At 38.7% G+C, this 17,614-nt stretch overlaps 1 protein-coding gene across 1 annotated transcript in view; it reads right to left on the reverse strand.

Annotated features, from left to right (window-relative positions):
- Positions 1 to 17,614, reverse strand: part of LOC136988056 (protein unc-45 homolog B-like) — a 97,401-nt gene that overhangs the window by 3,848 nt on the left and 75,939 nt on the right. The window contains 10 exon segments of the mRNA XM_067285849.1: positions 2,005 to 2,154; positions 2,230 to 2,347; positions 2,422 to 2,537; positions 3,853 to 3,966; positions 4,038 to 4,104; positions 4,171 to 4,286; positions 6,055 to 6,195; positions 6,260 to 6,401; positions 6,475 to 6,569; positions 6,628 to 6,762. Coding sequence (XP_067141950.1) covers positions 2,005 to 2,154; positions 2,230 to 2,347; positions 2,422 to 2,537; positions 3,853 to 3,966; positions 4,038 to 4,104; positions 4,171 to 4,286; positions 6,055 to 6,195; positions 6,260 to 6,401; positions 6,475 to 6,569; positions 6,628 to 6,762 — 1,194 coding nt within the window.

Raw genomic sequence — 17,614 nt, forward strand, 5'->3', positions numbered from 1 at the left:
CTACCAATCTACTTTAATCAATAAATTATGAAAATATAGGTAAGGAAATTTACTTTATTGAACAACATTGTAACTGAAAATTAATAAATGAAACTATAATTATTTTTAATTGTGTAATTATTATCAAAATATTAATTGTAATAATAGTGCATACATACTGTATGTATAAATAGCCTTATCCTAAATTTAATTTATTCTCATTTCTGCTAATAATTACAAATTATAAAGTGCAAGTGTTGTACCGGTATGTCGTGAATCGTACAGTTTCAACTTTTTCTGTGACTATATTTTAAACCATACTTGCTACGTTCTGTTTTATTTAACATATGACGAGTTGGACAACATTGACGGTACAATAAACATGCTATTTACTCTTCGGATAGGGCCAAACAGCTCCCGACTACCGTCCAAAACTGACACAAATCCAGTTGCGGCATAATTTAGAATTAATGCTTGCTCCGGAGCATTAATTCTAACTCGTGGTAAGTCGACTGCGTGTATTTTTGGCAGAAGTGGATACTTTCCACTCGGTATTCTGTCGGCAAAGGCCACGTTTTTCATTTCGTCAAAGGTTTCCACGTGCCAGTACTGGGTTTAGCTTTAAAACGAGAAAAGGAAATGAGATGTGTTACTTCCATTTTCAAATGGAACGGCAGGTTGAGAGAGGATGCTCGACTGGGTACATCCGTATTCTCCTCTCCCTTAGGGTGCGACTATGCAGACACCAGCAAGTGAGAATAGGTGACGATGTTTCTTGCTCTCATTAAGTACAGTATGATTCTCTCATTCACCGATGTCGGTGTAAAGTGGCATCAAACTGGTCACAGAGAAGTGTGAATTATTGCAACATTTGAAAGTAAACATCAAAGCGGTTCGACTACGATGCGTACTACCAGCAAAGAAAATACTTTTGTTATTGGGCTTTCATCATAATGAACTCGTTAAAAAATGAAAATACGGTGTTCTTCCTCTCTGAAAACAGCAAAAGAATAAAGAAATTTATTATCATCTTATAATTGAGATGGGTTGATAATGATGATAATAATAAGAGCAGAGCCCAAACAGTTGAAATTTGGTACACAGTTTAGATATGTCATGAGAATGTACACTAAGAAGGGATTTTTCGAAATTTTCCCCACGAGAGAGGGAGAGGATTAAGGCTTATCATAAAAAAAACTCAGCTTCTACTGTATGCGATTTTTTATTTTTAACTATGTTTTAGTAGGGTACGCCATGAGAATGCACATTAAGAAGAATTTTTGGAAATTCCACTCCAAGGGAAGAGGAGGAGAAGGAGGGAGTTAGTTTTAGTCAGTATAAAGTGTAAATAATAAAGAAGGAAAGTAAATAGTGGCACATATAGTATACATTTTTGGAAATTAATAAATATTTTAATCATTTCCACCTTTCGGTTAGCCCAAAAACAATAAATCCAAAATAAACAAATTCGAAATATAATGTCCCAAACAAGTTTTTTAGATTTTAGAATTTAACCTTGCTTGAATAAAATGGTTACTTTTATCATCAAGTAAGTTAATTCTCATGGAGAACTAACTTACTTGCCTGAGCAATGCCAGGGTCATCTGCTAGTTTGTTAATAAAACATACTTTATATATCTATAGTTTATAAAAAAAATTTTTTTTATAGTCTGTATACAGTAAACGAGATATGAGAAGTTATTGTCTACTCATGCCAATGTGCACGCACAGTATTCGGCGATAAATATCTAACCCTGTCAGATTTTCCAGAACCAGAAATTTACTCTGGCTGACCAGATTTTGTGTTTCTTGCACGTGCACAGTTTTTCTTTGCCAGAACTATATTGCTGGCTATAGATTCACTACTGCATAGTCGCACCCTTACGGCTAAGTACCAACCATGCACTCAACCTCTGCAGGTCAGAATGTCATTCCAGTTAGGTTAAAAGAAAAATTAAAGACGGACACCAGAATACCTGGTCTGCACTAATTTAAGATCGGTTCTATTCTAGTACGAGGACTTACGTCGAAGACTCTCTTGCACGATTTCTTGCTGACGGATGTCAACATGGCCAGCGCCCCAGCTGCAGCCTTAGCTGTGTCCAGGTCGTCGTCTTCGCACAACAGCACCAAGTACTTGACCCTGTCATTGGGAAACTCGTACTGTCTGCACACCTGAAAGAGAAGACATTGCCAGTTGTCTGCTTTCCGCTGGATTCCACTCGTTAACCTCAGGGAGGGGGCTCTTACCTCGGGGTGGGTGATGATATTGGCAGTACACTGGACCGCCGCCCGCTTCAGTTCCTCGTGAGTCTCGTACATGTACTGGTCGATTTCAGACATCCCATGGTCTTTGACAATCTGACTCCTTGTCCAAAGAAAAAGGGAGGCAGGTGAGATGTCGGATGACGACGATAACTAAAATGGGGAAATTACCCTTACCTGACGTCTTCGTCCGCTTGTGCCAGATTGGTCAGGGCTAACAGGGCTTCAAAGTTCTGCAGGCCAGAGCATTCCGGGTTGAGAAGGTCCCTGAGAGGTCTCACCACTTCCAAACACTGCACATTTTTCAAAAGAAATTACTAAGGCCAAGACTCCACTGTCATAAAAACGCCGGCCATAAATACTTTTAATCACGCGATAGTTTATGCCGGAGCAGGCGGTAAAACCAGCATAAAGCCAATCGATGCCAATACATCCGTAAAATGGTATAGCCTACATCTGGGTGACACGGTGCAAAAACTGGTGGAAAAGGTGCTTTTGTGTAGGTTCTAATGGCTAATTAGAAAGGACCTAGAATAGATCTGGAAAACATCCACGTAGCTACGACAAGACATCCCGATTATAAGAAGGGATGCCAGTGTTATGAATGGCCATAGGAAAATCCTTCAATTTAGACAAGTATGTAATAAAAAATAAGCTAAGCATATACATGCAGTATAATATCTTAATAATACAATAATAAAATTAATATATGAAAGTAAAGATATTATTTTTACTACAGAAAAAAAAATGGGAGAATATAATCCTTGTCCTTGTATCAATACTGATATAAGGACAAGGATTATATTCTAACTTGGCAGATGGTCCAGTTCCACTAGCCAAGTTTTTACTTGAAGTAAAAACTTGGGTAGCAGAACCAGATCCCCATCACCATCCGAGCGCAAAGGCAAATAGGTCATGTGATTCAAATTATTTATGGCCAGGGTTTTTATGCTACTAGTCTTGGCCTATACGAAAATTACTGTAAAAAGTCTCCAGTATATTTTTTCTGCCAAGTTAGTGGCCTCCATTTTGGAGGGACAATCCGAAATAAAGGAAACCAAAGAGATGGAGGATTTTGAAATTATAACCAAGATGGGTGGGAATGGACGCCACAAACTTGGCAACATTCAAGCAAAGTAGTTCGATTATTGCCCACCCATCATCCACTCAATGTCACATCCAAGAAGTTTGGTGTTTTTTGCACATTTGAAAATTGGCCAGAAAGGAGCCTTAGGCCAGTCTTGACTACTCTGGGATTATGAAACAGAGCTGTTTGATAGGTTTTCATAAAGTAACAATATTTTATTGAAATCTATAAATTTATTGGGTACTTGATTTCGTTACTATTTTGCTGATGCAAGTCTTTGTCGTCACTTTACAAAAACTACCAAACGAGTTTGTAGAGTAGATGAAATGTTGGTCAGTTCTATAGAACTACATCATGAGTGATTACACCAGTGGCAAATTTGCCAAATGGTCACACGATGGTAAAAATTTTCTTCGGTGTCACGTCCAAAGCAATGGCATTGCCTAATTCGCGGAGGCCTTAAAAATTAAGACCTTTTCCCAGGGTTAATGTGTTAAAAAGAGGAAAAAGAGGCATCTTACCCTCTGACCGGGAAAAGCCACCTGGGGATTAATGGTGATGCCAATCCTGGCCAGTGCCTGGGCAGCCTCCTTCTTCCCCGTCTGGGTTCCTTCCAAGGCCAAACTCAGCAGAGCCTGTGAAAGAGGAGGAGCAATTGAGGAGTTGGACTAGAATGGGCCAAGCAAGAAGAGTAATAACAACCCACCTTGGTTCCGCCCTGCTGCACAACCAGGCCTCGCAGCTCTTTGAATTCGCAGATGGCATTGAACACCCTGAAGTAAAAAGGACAGTGGTCAGGTGTGGTTCTGAGGCTGAGATTCTCTCTTCTGGGGTCTTACCTGGAGATCATTTCTCGGCTGCTCTTGCTCTCCGTCTTGGACAGACTGACCAAAGCTGCAGTCACTCCTGACTGCGCCAACACTCGTATTCTTCTCTCCACGTGTTCTCGGGCATCCTGCATGATTTATTACATAATCAAACCCAGGCAAGTTCAGGGTGCTTTCTTTCGGTTATGAAAGCCAAGCATATTAATCCCACCGCCGGCAAATCCTTCAGTGCCACCCCGCCTCAAAATATCCCAGGCATCGGGCCAGGCCAGGCCGACAGTCAAGTGAAAGTCCCGTTAGAAGGCAAAAGTGAAATTTTGGCTGGCGGGCAAAACAAAAGGGAAACATTCAAATTAACTGTCATCTTTGTTTCTTCTAGCCTAGTCTCAAAATGTCATGGCGGTAAAAACAGACAGATGCCTGGCGTTAGGCCCATATCGCACTACGACCGACAAACTATCAAATTAGTCAAATGAAACTTTGTATTTCTAATTTTGGAAATGGTAATGCTATAAAGCAGGGCCAGGGTATGTGCATTTGCACCTTAAAATAAATAATTGAATTGAATAATTGAAATTGAATTTCTAATTTTGGAAGGTTTTCCTTCCTACCCCATTTCTTCTGCCAATGCTTATGTTTCATACAGGAAATGCACCTGATTTTAGTATAAACATTATTGATGTAAATGAGAAAAGATAGCAAAATTTACTTTTTAGGAAATCTACATAAAAGAATTGCATTAAGCAAATACTTGCAATTTTTTCTTGGTAAATCTTTTTTACATGTCAGAAATGTTTGTTGGGGATATCAATTGTCTTTGTTTAATAATTTATTGTTACATTGAGATATAAGATGGTGACATACCCTTTGGTCAGCACTCAGCCACCGACTCTTTTGATATGCCATTTAGAAAAATTGTTATATTTTAACTGGCATAAATTTGAGCTTTTCTTATTCCGAGTAATATTTTGAATGAAATTCATTCATTTCCGCACAAGTTTATCCTTATAAGCATAAAATTAAGCCATAAAACCAAAATAGGTCTATGGGAAGTCCCTGTGAACTTTGACCTATTGACCGAAAAGTTTGGCCAACACCTGACCCTTAACAGAAAGGCTCAAGTTTAAAATTTGAGCTTTCTAGACCCGGTAGTTTCTTCTCTACGAGAGTCTTCAGTGCCAGACGAAGAAAAAGAAAATACAGGTTTTGACAATTTTTTGCACTTTTCGGTCACTTATATTTCAGCCAACGCTTTACAGAAAATCTTGGAATTTTCTTTTGAATGAGATATTTGGAGTTACTTTAGGTAAAATCGACTCCCAAAAAACGACAACTCTGATTCCCACATATGTAGTCAGTCAGTGACTGCCACCACTATTGATAAACTAAGACATAATCCACAAAATTGGGCAGATTAAAAAAAATTAGGAAAACAAACTGATTGGCCGGTGTTTGGACTGCTAATGCGCCAATGGTTTTATCAGTCGGTCGGTCGGAGGGCGAAATCGGCCTCGGGCAGTATCTACTCCAGAAAAGCAAAATTAATTTAATTAGAATTACTTGAAATACGTAAGTCGAACAAGTTTTGTGGGAAAACCGGGACACTCCTGTTACAGATGGGATTAAAATTAAAAGTGAGGACTACAACCGAGTTGACGCGAATGCTTATTCCACAGTTTTTAATACAAATGGGAATAAATTTCGGGTACGTGCACAATAATCCCAGTTTACAAAAAGTCTGGTAAAACTTCTTTCCGATTAATCATGTAGAAGACAGTCCAAACTTCCATCAAGGGGGGGGGAGTAATTCTCGCACTCGAGAAAGGGATGGGACGTCATTGGGAAGGAGGAAGACGTGCCGTCGGTTTTCCCACCACAACTTGTCGGCAGACCGACCAGAGGATGGTCCTCGGGAACGTGCTGCTTGGCAAACTTGGCCAGTTCCACCAATTCCGGAAGAATCTCTTGTTTGTCGTAGCTGTTGGTTAGGTTGACAAAGGTGGTGACCACTCCATACAGCACGGACAGGTCGCCAGTCTGAAAGAAAGCCTCTCGTTAGTAAACAGTCTGGGAGACATAGAGTGGGAGAGAGGGGTCTCACCTGGGCCAGTTCGATCAGGGCTCGAATGGCAGGGGCGTCGTCGATCAGGTCCTCTTTGACATCTGCGTCCAGCGTCAGGTAGGAGAGTCCCTCAGCCGCCCACTTCCTGATATCCCTGTCTTTGGCTGGGTTGATCAGGAACCTGTCAGACAGCACAAGTGCACTTTGATACAAGAAACAAAATGGCTGCACGGAGAAGGAAAGGGATGACTCACTTTCGACAGCAGGTGGCCAATTTCAAACTGGAACCTTCAGCAAAGGGGCGGAGGGAAGCATCAGTTCCACCCAGGGAACCTAGCTTGCACAGACCCTGCGGAAAGAGAAAGTTAGGCGGGCCGTCGGCACCTGGGACAAAAAAAAGTACGTACCACCAAGGCACGGATTTTGATGTTATCGTTCTTGGACTGGTACAGCTTCTTGAGGATGCCTGTGCCCATGGAGACGATGCTGGTGCACTTGTCTTTCTTGGAGGCTGCCGCGATGATGGCTTCCGCCGCCACTTTCTGTAAACAATCGGAAGTTTGGTATAAATCAGAGGCCAAGGTCCTTTCCGGTGCCACTCTCGGTTTATGGATTTCCAGGCGGGATTGGGTGGATTTGGTATTCGATTTTTAAAAAGCACCGGGAATAGGCTTCCTGCAAGTTTTGCATACTGATGGTGACCTCTTGCGGTAAAATTGTGAACTTGTAGTTACAAACAGCTCAGTCAACTCCATTAATGAATAAAAAAAAACGAAATATTTGTAGTGTGGTGGGATGTAATTCTTACAGCAATACACCACACGGATAATACTTTCAGAATGGGAAAAAAAGACACAGTTAGAAGAAAAGCATGGACGCTTTACTTTTATTTCTCCATCTTGGAAATGCTTTTATAATTAATGAAGTTTTGATGAACATTTTATTTCCAATAAACTGTAATGTTTGGAGAATGGCACATCTGTGGAATTTCTTGGCAAGGCACTCTTTATTTGGCAGATATCTCGGGTTGTCTATTGGTATATACCAGGAGTGGGCAAGCAAGAGTTCAGTGGGAGCCGAAATGTAGGTTTTGCAAAATGCATGGGAGCCGCAGTTCTGTACTGTCATTTTATTATATAATATAAATATTGAATTTTTTAAATAAACATATTTTCACAAAATTGTGGAAATAATTTCTGCTTTTTATTATTTTTACTATTTTAACACTTTCCAAGAGCTGCATTTGCCCATGTCTGGTATATACATAAGTGTCAAAATCCTCCCTAAGTTTGAACGTGCTATCGTCACCCACGGCAAGCAGTAACGCCTCTAGTGAGTAAAGTGAAAACAGAGATTGCTTAAGTATCCATAACATCTACAACAAAACACAGTTAACTTGTGGCAATGCAACACTTGTGCGAGCTGCCTTGGAGAATGCCTTCCGGGAGTTCTTTTTAAGGGTAACTGGCTCCTATTCGTGCATTACAGACATGGAGAAAACCCAGATGACTTCACGTGGCCGGCCCGTCCTGGCCATTCGCCAACCAACAACCAAACTCCCAGTTTTCAGGGAGTGGAACTGCTTGGCCACCTGTGTTTTGTCCAAGTTATAATTTACTTGTTTACAAAATTACAGATACTACTTTTGAAGACTGCACTAATGATGATAAATATAATGTAAGGTTTTTTTTGGTAGTTACTGTAGCATGTAAGTCTAGAAAATTACAATATTCACCAAACAAGCACACGGTGCACACCGTAATTCTCTACAAAGTAAAACCACCCATTGTTGCCGGTGCTATTTTGGCCATAATTTTGAGTTTGCATATTGCCGTTTGATAAATGACATTGGTAATAACTTGTTAAGACAAGTAAAAATTATCAGTGGTTGTCCAATGTGAACGAATCTTGTCTGGCAACCAATGTAGTAATCTGTAAGTTTGTTAGTCTTTCATTTACTTAAATTTGTAATTCAATTCTCTATTGTAGCTTATCTGCTAGATAATCTACATTTGAATGCTTAGATAATTGGTCACAAATGGATATAACAATTTTTAGTTTTTACCTGTTCGGCAACGAAAACTCATAAATGGTTTATCAATTTTCATCTGTAGTCTCTTATTAAATCTAAAAGCTTGGTTTGTTATTTATGTACCTACTTACTTGCCTGGTTTAGTAAAGATTAAGTAGGTATTAACTTAAGATCAACTTTTAAGATTTTTGGAGATTTGAGGAGCTGGTTTAGTTATCTATTTAACTGTTAATCTTACTAGCACAATGAATTATAAAGAATTTGTGTAAAACTGATCCTGTGTAATAAAATTTGTTAATTACTGTATGTTCCATATCTAATTAGATATGGAACATACAGTAATTAACAAATTTTAACAGTTAATACTTGTGTTTCTTTGTACAACAGTTAATTATGCTTAAATTCAAATGTCATTTTAGGTCTTCAGGAATGTCACTCGTCCTTTCAAGTTCTGATAAAAAAGTTGCTGTCATCAAAGTTAATAAACCTGCTTAGGATGTTTTGCTTTCAATATTGATATTACTTACCTGTCATTTTTACTAAATCTCTAACTGCACTTACTATAATAAACCAAAATACCCAAATAGCCTTTAAAATGCAGTCCAATTTATTTATGTACCAAACGTTTTCGGTCAAATTAACTGACCTTTGTCGGGATCGAACAAAATTTTTGCCAAATGGAAAATTCTAAAATGTTTTTAAATCCTAAAAACCTTTGCAGATTTGATAGCATAAGTCCATTTGTTCATTTAAACTTGTACAGCCGCCACTTTCTGTGCCGATGCGATTTCATACGATTCCCGAAAATTTATAGTTTGCCCTTTAATACTGTACTTATGAATATGCCAGGCTTCTATATATTTTAGATGTCGTAGGCTTGCAACCTTTTTGTATAACTTTCCCATTTGATTGAAACCTTCGTTGGATCTGCAAGGTAGGTAGGAGTAAAGCAAAGTAAAATTAAAGCCTTAATACATAAAGCAGAAAAAGGAGACAAGGAGCATAAGGAAAAGAGGAAGAGTTTACTACAATGGAATACGTGGCACCGTTAAGAAGCATCTACAACAAAATAGGAATAGTGAACAATAAAAAACTAGCTTATAAGAGGAACCCAACAATATTTCAGATGTTAAGAAATAACAAAACACCCTTAGACAGGAGCCTGGTTCCAGGTGTATACTGAATATCATTGCATGATAAGAAACTGCAAAAGGAACTATATTATATAGGAGCCACAAAACGATCGTTAACTGAAAGATTGAAAGAACAGAAAAGGAATATAAGATATGAACAACCAGTCACGGCTTTAGCAAATTACGCAATCGTGGATCCAACGGAGGTTTCAATCAAATGGGGAAATGTGGAAGTTATACAAAAGGTTGCAAGCTACAACATTAAAATATACAGAAGCCTGGCATAGGTACAGTATTAAAGGGCAAACTATAAATTTTCTGGAATCATATAAAATTGCATCGGCACAGAAAGCGGCGGCTGTACAAGTTTAAATAAATAAATGGACTTACGCAATCAAATCTGCGAAGGTTTTTAGGATTTAAAAACATTTTAGAATTTTCCGTTTGGCAAAAATTTTGATTTCGATCCTGACGAAGGTCAGTTAATTTGACCGAAGACGTTTGGTACATAAGTAAATTGGACTGCATTTTAAAGGCTATTTGGGTATTCTGTCACTTTTACATCTTTTTACAAATTTGCTTGAATAAAAATATCATCATTCCTTTGTAAAAAGCTGGAAGTAGGTTTGTAAATTACTAAAATTTTTTAAACAACAAAATGAGCAGTAAAACTAAGACACATCGAGAAAAATATTAGTGCTTTATATATATAAAGTCACAGCTTACGCTGATAAACTTTATTCAACTGCCGAGAAATCATCGACTCATTACACATTTTCCAATTGTTAACTTCAAAATCTACTCTTCTTAATTTGCTTTCTAAGAATTTCCTGTTCATTATAATAATCTCCCCATTTGCACTGGGACACAGAGCAATATCAAACCATTGTTAATATAAAGTTTAAAAGATATCCACAGCCTCATCCACAATTCTTAGTCACGTTGTTTACATTTCACTGGTGGCAGCTGTGGGTGGGAATAGAAAAATAGCAGAAACTATTCAATATGCAACAATATGCAAAAGTAAAAAAAAAAAAAAATAAATTGGCTGTAAGATTATTTTAATCTTTTGCTATTACGTGATTATAATAATAATTTTCAGTTTTAAAATATCTACGACGTATAAATTCTGCTTGTTGTGTTGGGAGGATTTTGACTCATAAATTGTTATAACATCATTAAAAAATGTAATTTCATGCTTATTACGTAGATATTAGCATATAAATATGCAGAGGAGCTGCTGCTAGCTATGCATCGTCACAAAGCAGCTTTCCAGTGAAGAAATTCGGTATTGTGGACCCACGGAAGAAATTTTTCTGTTGAGAAAACAGCATTAGTTGATGTTGGGCATTCGAGTGTCGGCAGAACAAAAAAATAGTGAGCTACCATATGAAAAAAATTTAATTGAGTTGGGAAGAAAGCATTCGGCACCAAAACACAAAACATTTGATAACGAGTGCACGTTGCCATACATTATCACAAGAGGGGCTTAGGAATATAAGTGAGTACTTTGACTATCTGCACATGCCTAAAAGGTAACAATCTGAAAGCCCAAGAAGCCTACTTAACAAATTACGTAAACAGAAACATCAATTTTGCCAAACACTATAAAGACTGGACCTTAGCAGATTGGAAGGGGATTGTACAGTCGGATGAATCCAAAGTGAATGGAATCGGTTTGGATGGGTAAAAATGGGTACGGATTACATCAACTCGAGTCTATAACCGAGTGATGTTGAATTTGGCAGGGTGGTGGTCTTACGATCTGGGACCCTATTTATTTTGGACCCGGAAATGCTATGTTCGATACCTAATAGAATGGATAGCATTATTTATACCAAGATACTTGACAATTATCTGCTACAATCTGTCGATTATTACCACATTGATAGGAGCTCTTTCATTTATCAACAAGATAATCCAAAACATACATCTGGGAAGGCAATGTCATGAAATACAGTATTAGCCTGCTTGAGTGGCCACTTTGATCGCAGCTTGACCCGATCAAACATGTCCAGTCCCTTCTTAAATGTCGGTCGTCCGACTTAGCGGCTCCACCCAAAAGCATCCACCAATTTTGGGAATGTGTAAGAGACGAGTGAACGAAACGACATTGCACAATTACAGGATTATTATTAATGAATATTTGCATTAATATTTTTATTTAAAAATGTATCAGAAAAGACATATTTAAAGCTGTATATTTTTGGATATTTTGAGTAACATTGTGAAAATGGCTTATTTTAATTTTTCTCTGCTCTAATAGATTTTCTACAAAAAAAAAAGTCATCAAAAGTGATAATATAAGAAATTTTTTCTAAATTTTTTGTGCACATATTTGTAACTACATTTTTGAAATTCCACCGCAAGAGGACACTTCACCGTAGTGCCGTGCAATTTAGACAAAGTATGTGAACATAGAATTATTATTATATGGCAGCATTTTAATAATAATAATAATGTAGTACGGTAAACATTAACCCAGCCGGACCAATGCATCTGCACTTATTATTTCCACTGGGCAGCCGAGACGTGAGCAAAGGAGTGTTGATTAATTTAAAACTTCAAAATTAATTCAAATGGATTTAAAAATTGAAGCGCCAAGCATGCCCGGCGTCGTTGAGAAACAAAATGATAAATTAGCACTGATTGCCATGTTACGCCGAAATCGTCTTAAATTCCGGCCTCTTTACTGCCGCCGATCCGGGGACCAGAGGACGAATCCAGACAGGTGGGAAAAGTCCTGGAATTGTCGGGGCGGTGGTCTGTCCAGATAAGGGCTATTTTACACTATGACCAACTGGACCGACTCCAAGTTGTGTTGCCGTAGCAATAGCAGTCCGTCAACCGACTCGTCATTCCTGTCAGACAGATTTAAAAAGTTAAATAATTTGTAGTCAGGTCAGAACAGTCGGTGAGCTACAGCCAATGAGCGCTTTGAAGCTAAAGCCAGAGTTTGGATTTATCCAACCTACATTGCAATAGAAAATGGCAAAAGGTACAGTACAGACTTCTCAGAAGCACTGATAAATAAGAAAATATCCACGGCTGTATGATATGTTTTGTGTTTACATTGAAAAACTTACAATGATTGGCTAGTGTTTTGATCTGTAACACGCATTCCAATTGGTCCTTACGAATCAGCCACCGATATATAATTGTACTCAATGTCAATGCTTTTACTACTAGTCGGTCCGATTATCGGATTGATCGGGTCAGATCAGTCAGTCATAGTGTGAAATAGGGCCTGGCCTGACCCAAATGGGCTGGCCAAAAAAGACACTCTTAATGCCAACAGGGCGGAGAGAGGAAAAAATTTAATGAGTGCAATTTGTCATTAAGAAAATATTGATATGTTACTATTATTATTTTGGCACAGTTTATAAGTCACATTTTTTAAAAACTTAAATATGCAAGAAATATTTTGAGTATAGCTAAGAAATTCACTTCCTTTTTCCCATTACTTGGTAAAACTGAGGTTACGACTCGGTCCTTATAACGACCGAGTCATAACCTCATCTTCCATTGAGTACTTTGGGTGCAATACGATATTGTCAAAATGTGTAAAATATACATTGGGTTGATTTGTGTATTTCAGACAGAGCCATAGATAAAAACGGGTGTTTTGTCTCATGCTTTCATACTTCGATTATGTAGGCACAGCCAACAAACTGGCTATTTTGGAATCTCACCGTGACCCAAAGATGTTTTGGTGATGCTCAAAGACTGCTAGCCGCAGATAGGTTATGATCTTGTTGATCTATTGGAGAAGCCATTTGATTCTTCAGAGTCCACCATTCTGGATTTTGCCTCTGCACCCCATTCTAAATTGCCAGAACAGTAAACAAAAGGCTGGGCTTCGGTTGCTACGAGTTACGTCTTCCAAAAAATGCTACTTGGCATTATTGGTCAGATGCAATAGGCAGGCAATGGCATCTGCTTTACGTTTCACCTTATTGCAGCTATTGGGAGAACCAACTCTGTGACTACAGAAGGAGATGGCATGCACGTGACTTTTATGCGGGAAGGCCAAATGTTCCTCTTCTGTTGTCCACACAGAGCAGTCTGTTTACAGTGGTATCGGGAACATGTCACTTAAATCATCAGTGAACAGGACTGTTCCACGATTTGCTTTATGGTCAGAAGGACAAATTTTTGTGTAGATAGTTTGTTGCTTAGTTAAGTTATCGCAATGCAACACTTGGGCAATCTGCCTAGGGGGAATGCTTTCTGGGAGATCTTTTTAAGGGTAACTGGCCCCTATTCAAGTGTTACAGACATGGAGAAAACTCCACGTGGCCAGCTGGTCCTGGCCAAGTGAGAATCTACGATTGAACTCCCAGTGTTCGGGGAACAGGACCACTTGGCCATTGGTGAGCCTGTATAGAGACGAACCGGTACCGGGATATCAACCAATTAACATTGTTCGGTGACATCCTCATGTGGACTGGGATTTCCTTAAGCAAACATACTGATCTTCATGTCTTCTGTTGTGGTACTGACATGGGCCAAAGATATCGGGATGAAATCCTTAACTCGTATGTTAGACTTTATGCGGGGTGCAATCAGTTCTGAATTTGTTCTTAGGGTGACAACATTCGGCCATCCACGACTCCCAATTACCTAATGGCAGAGGGAATCCGATGACTGCAGCAGCCAGCATATTCACCAGATCTGAATCTCAGAGCGAGTATGGTATAGTTTCGGGAAAGCTGTATCTTCTCACCAAACTCCTCCAGAGTTCTCATCCACCAACCACTAGCAACCTCCACATCTCACTTTTGTCTGCCTTGGGTAAAGTCCTTGACAAACTTTTGTGTAACAGACTTACCTGGCATTTGGAATCTACTGGGTATCTTCTAAACCAAATTGAGAAGTGTGAAGACAGTGTGGCACTATTGATGCTTTGATGGCTCTTGCATCCAAAGTATATGAACTCCTTTCATCATTCAAATATGTTCTGAGTATCAGTATTGACCTGAAGAATGCTTTTAATTCAGCCTGGTGGCCTCTCATTCGACACAGGCTGAAATGGAGCAGGTTCACCTAACCAGGGATTTTCCCTCCAACAGAGAGGCCACCTTAAGATCAGGTCCTAACACTTTTTTCCATCATTTGGAGCATAACTGCCCTCAGGGTTCTACTTGTGACCCTCTCCTATGGTGTATCTTTTAAATGACTTTCTTTACACTGACTTTGGAGAGCATGTTTATACTCTGGCTTATGCTGATGATGCTTTCCTCTTTATTCCTGGCAACTTGAGGCATAAGCTCAAGACTAGGGCTGCCGCTGTCCTTCCTGCGGTCAGCGAGTAAGGCAGATGCAATAAGTTCCAGTTTGGTCTTGTTGGAATTAAAGTTATCGTCTTTACTAAATCATACTCTCACACTCCATGCATCAGGATTCAAGGTCGATCCATTTGCATTGTCCCTTGCTTGAAGTTTCTGGGTGTTGTTCTCAAGCATACTCTCTCTTGGAGTCTCCACATCCATCAGATTACTGATAAAACCACTCTTATTTTCAATAACTTACAAAGTATTGCTAAAAATCATGTTGCTCTCAACTGTATTTACAATGTGGTCTTCATTCCCATTATGTCATATGCTGTGGCTGTCTGGGAAACCACTGTGTTCAATCTGCTCAGTGTAGGGCTCTTTTCAGGCTCACCAGAGTGTATTCTACTGCCTCAAATTATTCACTTCAGGTCATCAGTCAGAAACCTCTGAATCTTCATTTGAGGAACATTGCTAGTTCTTATCTTGTCAAGAAAGACCATGACATCATTATGAACTCTACACCTATACTGAAGGCACCTATAAGACAGATGTCCTGTTTACCATTCTCCCTCATCCAGCAGTGAGACAAGAGTTTGACACATCCTTTGCAGTTGCTGCTGATTATAAAATCTTAATGGATGGTTCAAAGAATGCAGAGGGCACAGGCTCGGCCTTTGTTATTTTTGCCAATGAGGAGGAAATTTATCAGCTCTGGCAGTCTTCATCCTGACTGCTCTATATTCCAGGCAGAACTCTGTGCCATTTACATAGCTTTTCAATGGTGTGAAACCAATCTTACTGAAAGTAGAGTTACTGTCTGCTCTGATAGTGCTTCAGCAATCAATACACTCAGGAATCCCAACAATCTTCACCCTCTGGTTAGAAAGATTCTAAACCATATACCCTGTGCTGAGAATTCCTAATCCCTCGAATGGGTGAGGGGTCATCGGGGTGTCCTCTGTAACGAGCATGCAGACTTACTTGCCAGGGAAGCTGCTACAACTGGTACCTCTGGCCCTTTCAAGTATTCAATGCTTCCTGTCTCTCTCCTTAAGCTCCAACTACATCTTAGATCTCTGACACAGACAGGATAGCTACAATGACGTTGCCAGGAACTTCTTTCCATCTAATCATGACAACCTTTTTCACTACTGGGTGAATCCAGACTGTGAAACCTCCCAATTCTTCACTGGGCATGGGAGATTCGGGGCCTACCTGCAGAGGTTTGGCAAATCAGCAACGGACATCTGTACCATCTGTAAATGCTGTGATGGGATTGAGCACTACATATACATGTCTAATGACTGAGGATATTAGGCATGAGCTTGCCCTTACTCTTAGGCAGAGAGGTATTAATTGGCCATGTGATCTTCACATCCTTCTTAAGAATAGTGACACATACACAGCATTCAAAAACTTAATGACTGAGCACATGTGATACTATGAATTAAGTCTATGTCATTGGACTATCTCCATTTGCTCACTGCCCATTATTGTATATATCATTATTTGTCATATATCTGTAAAAATATTATTATTATTTTATATTCACGGCAGTTTAAGTCGTACCATTTTTTTAAAAAACTTTACTGTACATGTTGTTCTACTCAAGCTAATTATCATATCGGTTCAATTGTATCAGTCATCTCATCATCTGTTCATACCATTTTCTCTATTGTCATACTCTTTGTACATTATCTCTCTGTAATTATACATCAATGAATATGTAAATATATACATCTCTGTACTTAACCTGATTATGCTCTGGCAGTATCGGGAATAAATAAAGATAAGATAAAGAGTACTCGAGAGCTCTGACAAGCTGTCATACGGCAGTGAGGATATCTGCCTCATGAAGTCATTGATCATCCGATAACTGGCACAAATCATCGTTGTGCAGTCTGCATTAGTGTAAGAGGCGACCATACTTCTTATCAACAAACATTTCCCATTTGCAAGTTTATCCTGTCATTTTGTCCTTTTTTTGTATGCAAATAACAGGCAGAATCCTATTTTATGTAAAATTTGAAATAAATTGCTGCATTAGTTTCTGATCTGTACCCAATTTTCACTTTTGTGCTTATTTTTTAGATGGGAGTGTAAGTACAGTGAAACCTCGCACAACAAGTATTTCACATAACGAGCAATGTTTCGCATAACGAGTGACAAGGAGAGGGGAAATTCCAAAGTGTGCGCATGTGGCATGCTCCATAAGTCTGTGTTTATCACTCAATCCACTAGCATTTTAGTGGTGCTTGTGATCACACATATTACTTATAAACATCAACAACCATAGCCCGTTATATAATAAACACGCCAAATTCTTGGGTCATTAAATTTAATGACTGATTCCAAATTAAATTTTAGAAATGTCTGAACTAAAAATGAACTACAGTCAAACCTGTTTTTATGCGGGGGATAGGGACCACATTAAAAAAAACGCATAAAAAAAAATCTCACGAAACTTCACGAATGGCTGTAAAAAATAGTTTTCGCAACACAATTAAAAAATATTTTTTTATGCGGTCAACAGGGACCGCATAAAAAAAGTCTCACATAGAAAATAACTCAAAACCGTACGAAATAGAATTTATTGACAACAGATGTCAGCACTTGACTGCATCGTCTGGTCTATCGTCTGTTTTACATATTTTTGTCCAGGTGGTGTTTTGTTGACTTAAAAAGTAAATTATTTCATTTTTCGCATATTCATGCAATAATATTACTATAATAAGTTCATTTATGCTATAATAAGTTTATTTAGCTATAATAAGTCAACGTAAGACATGACGAATCGCACGAGACTAGTCGCCAACTATACCGCACAAATTAAAAATTCGCATTAAAAAAATCGCACAAATAAAAATCGCACATAAAAAGAGAGCATAAAAACAGGTTTGACTGTATTTATAATTATTAAATTTCATATGAGATGGCAGTTATGTTTCCTACC

Source organism: Centruroides vittatus, unplaced genomic scaffold (genome assembly GCF_030686945.1).
Source record: "Centruroides vittatus isolate TY-2023 unplaced genomic scaffold, ASM3068694v2 scaffold_3046, whole genome shotgun sequence".
Classification (NCBI taxonomy): Eukaryota; Metazoa; Arthropoda; class Arachnida; order Scorpiones; family Buthidae; genus Centruroides; species Centruroides vittatus.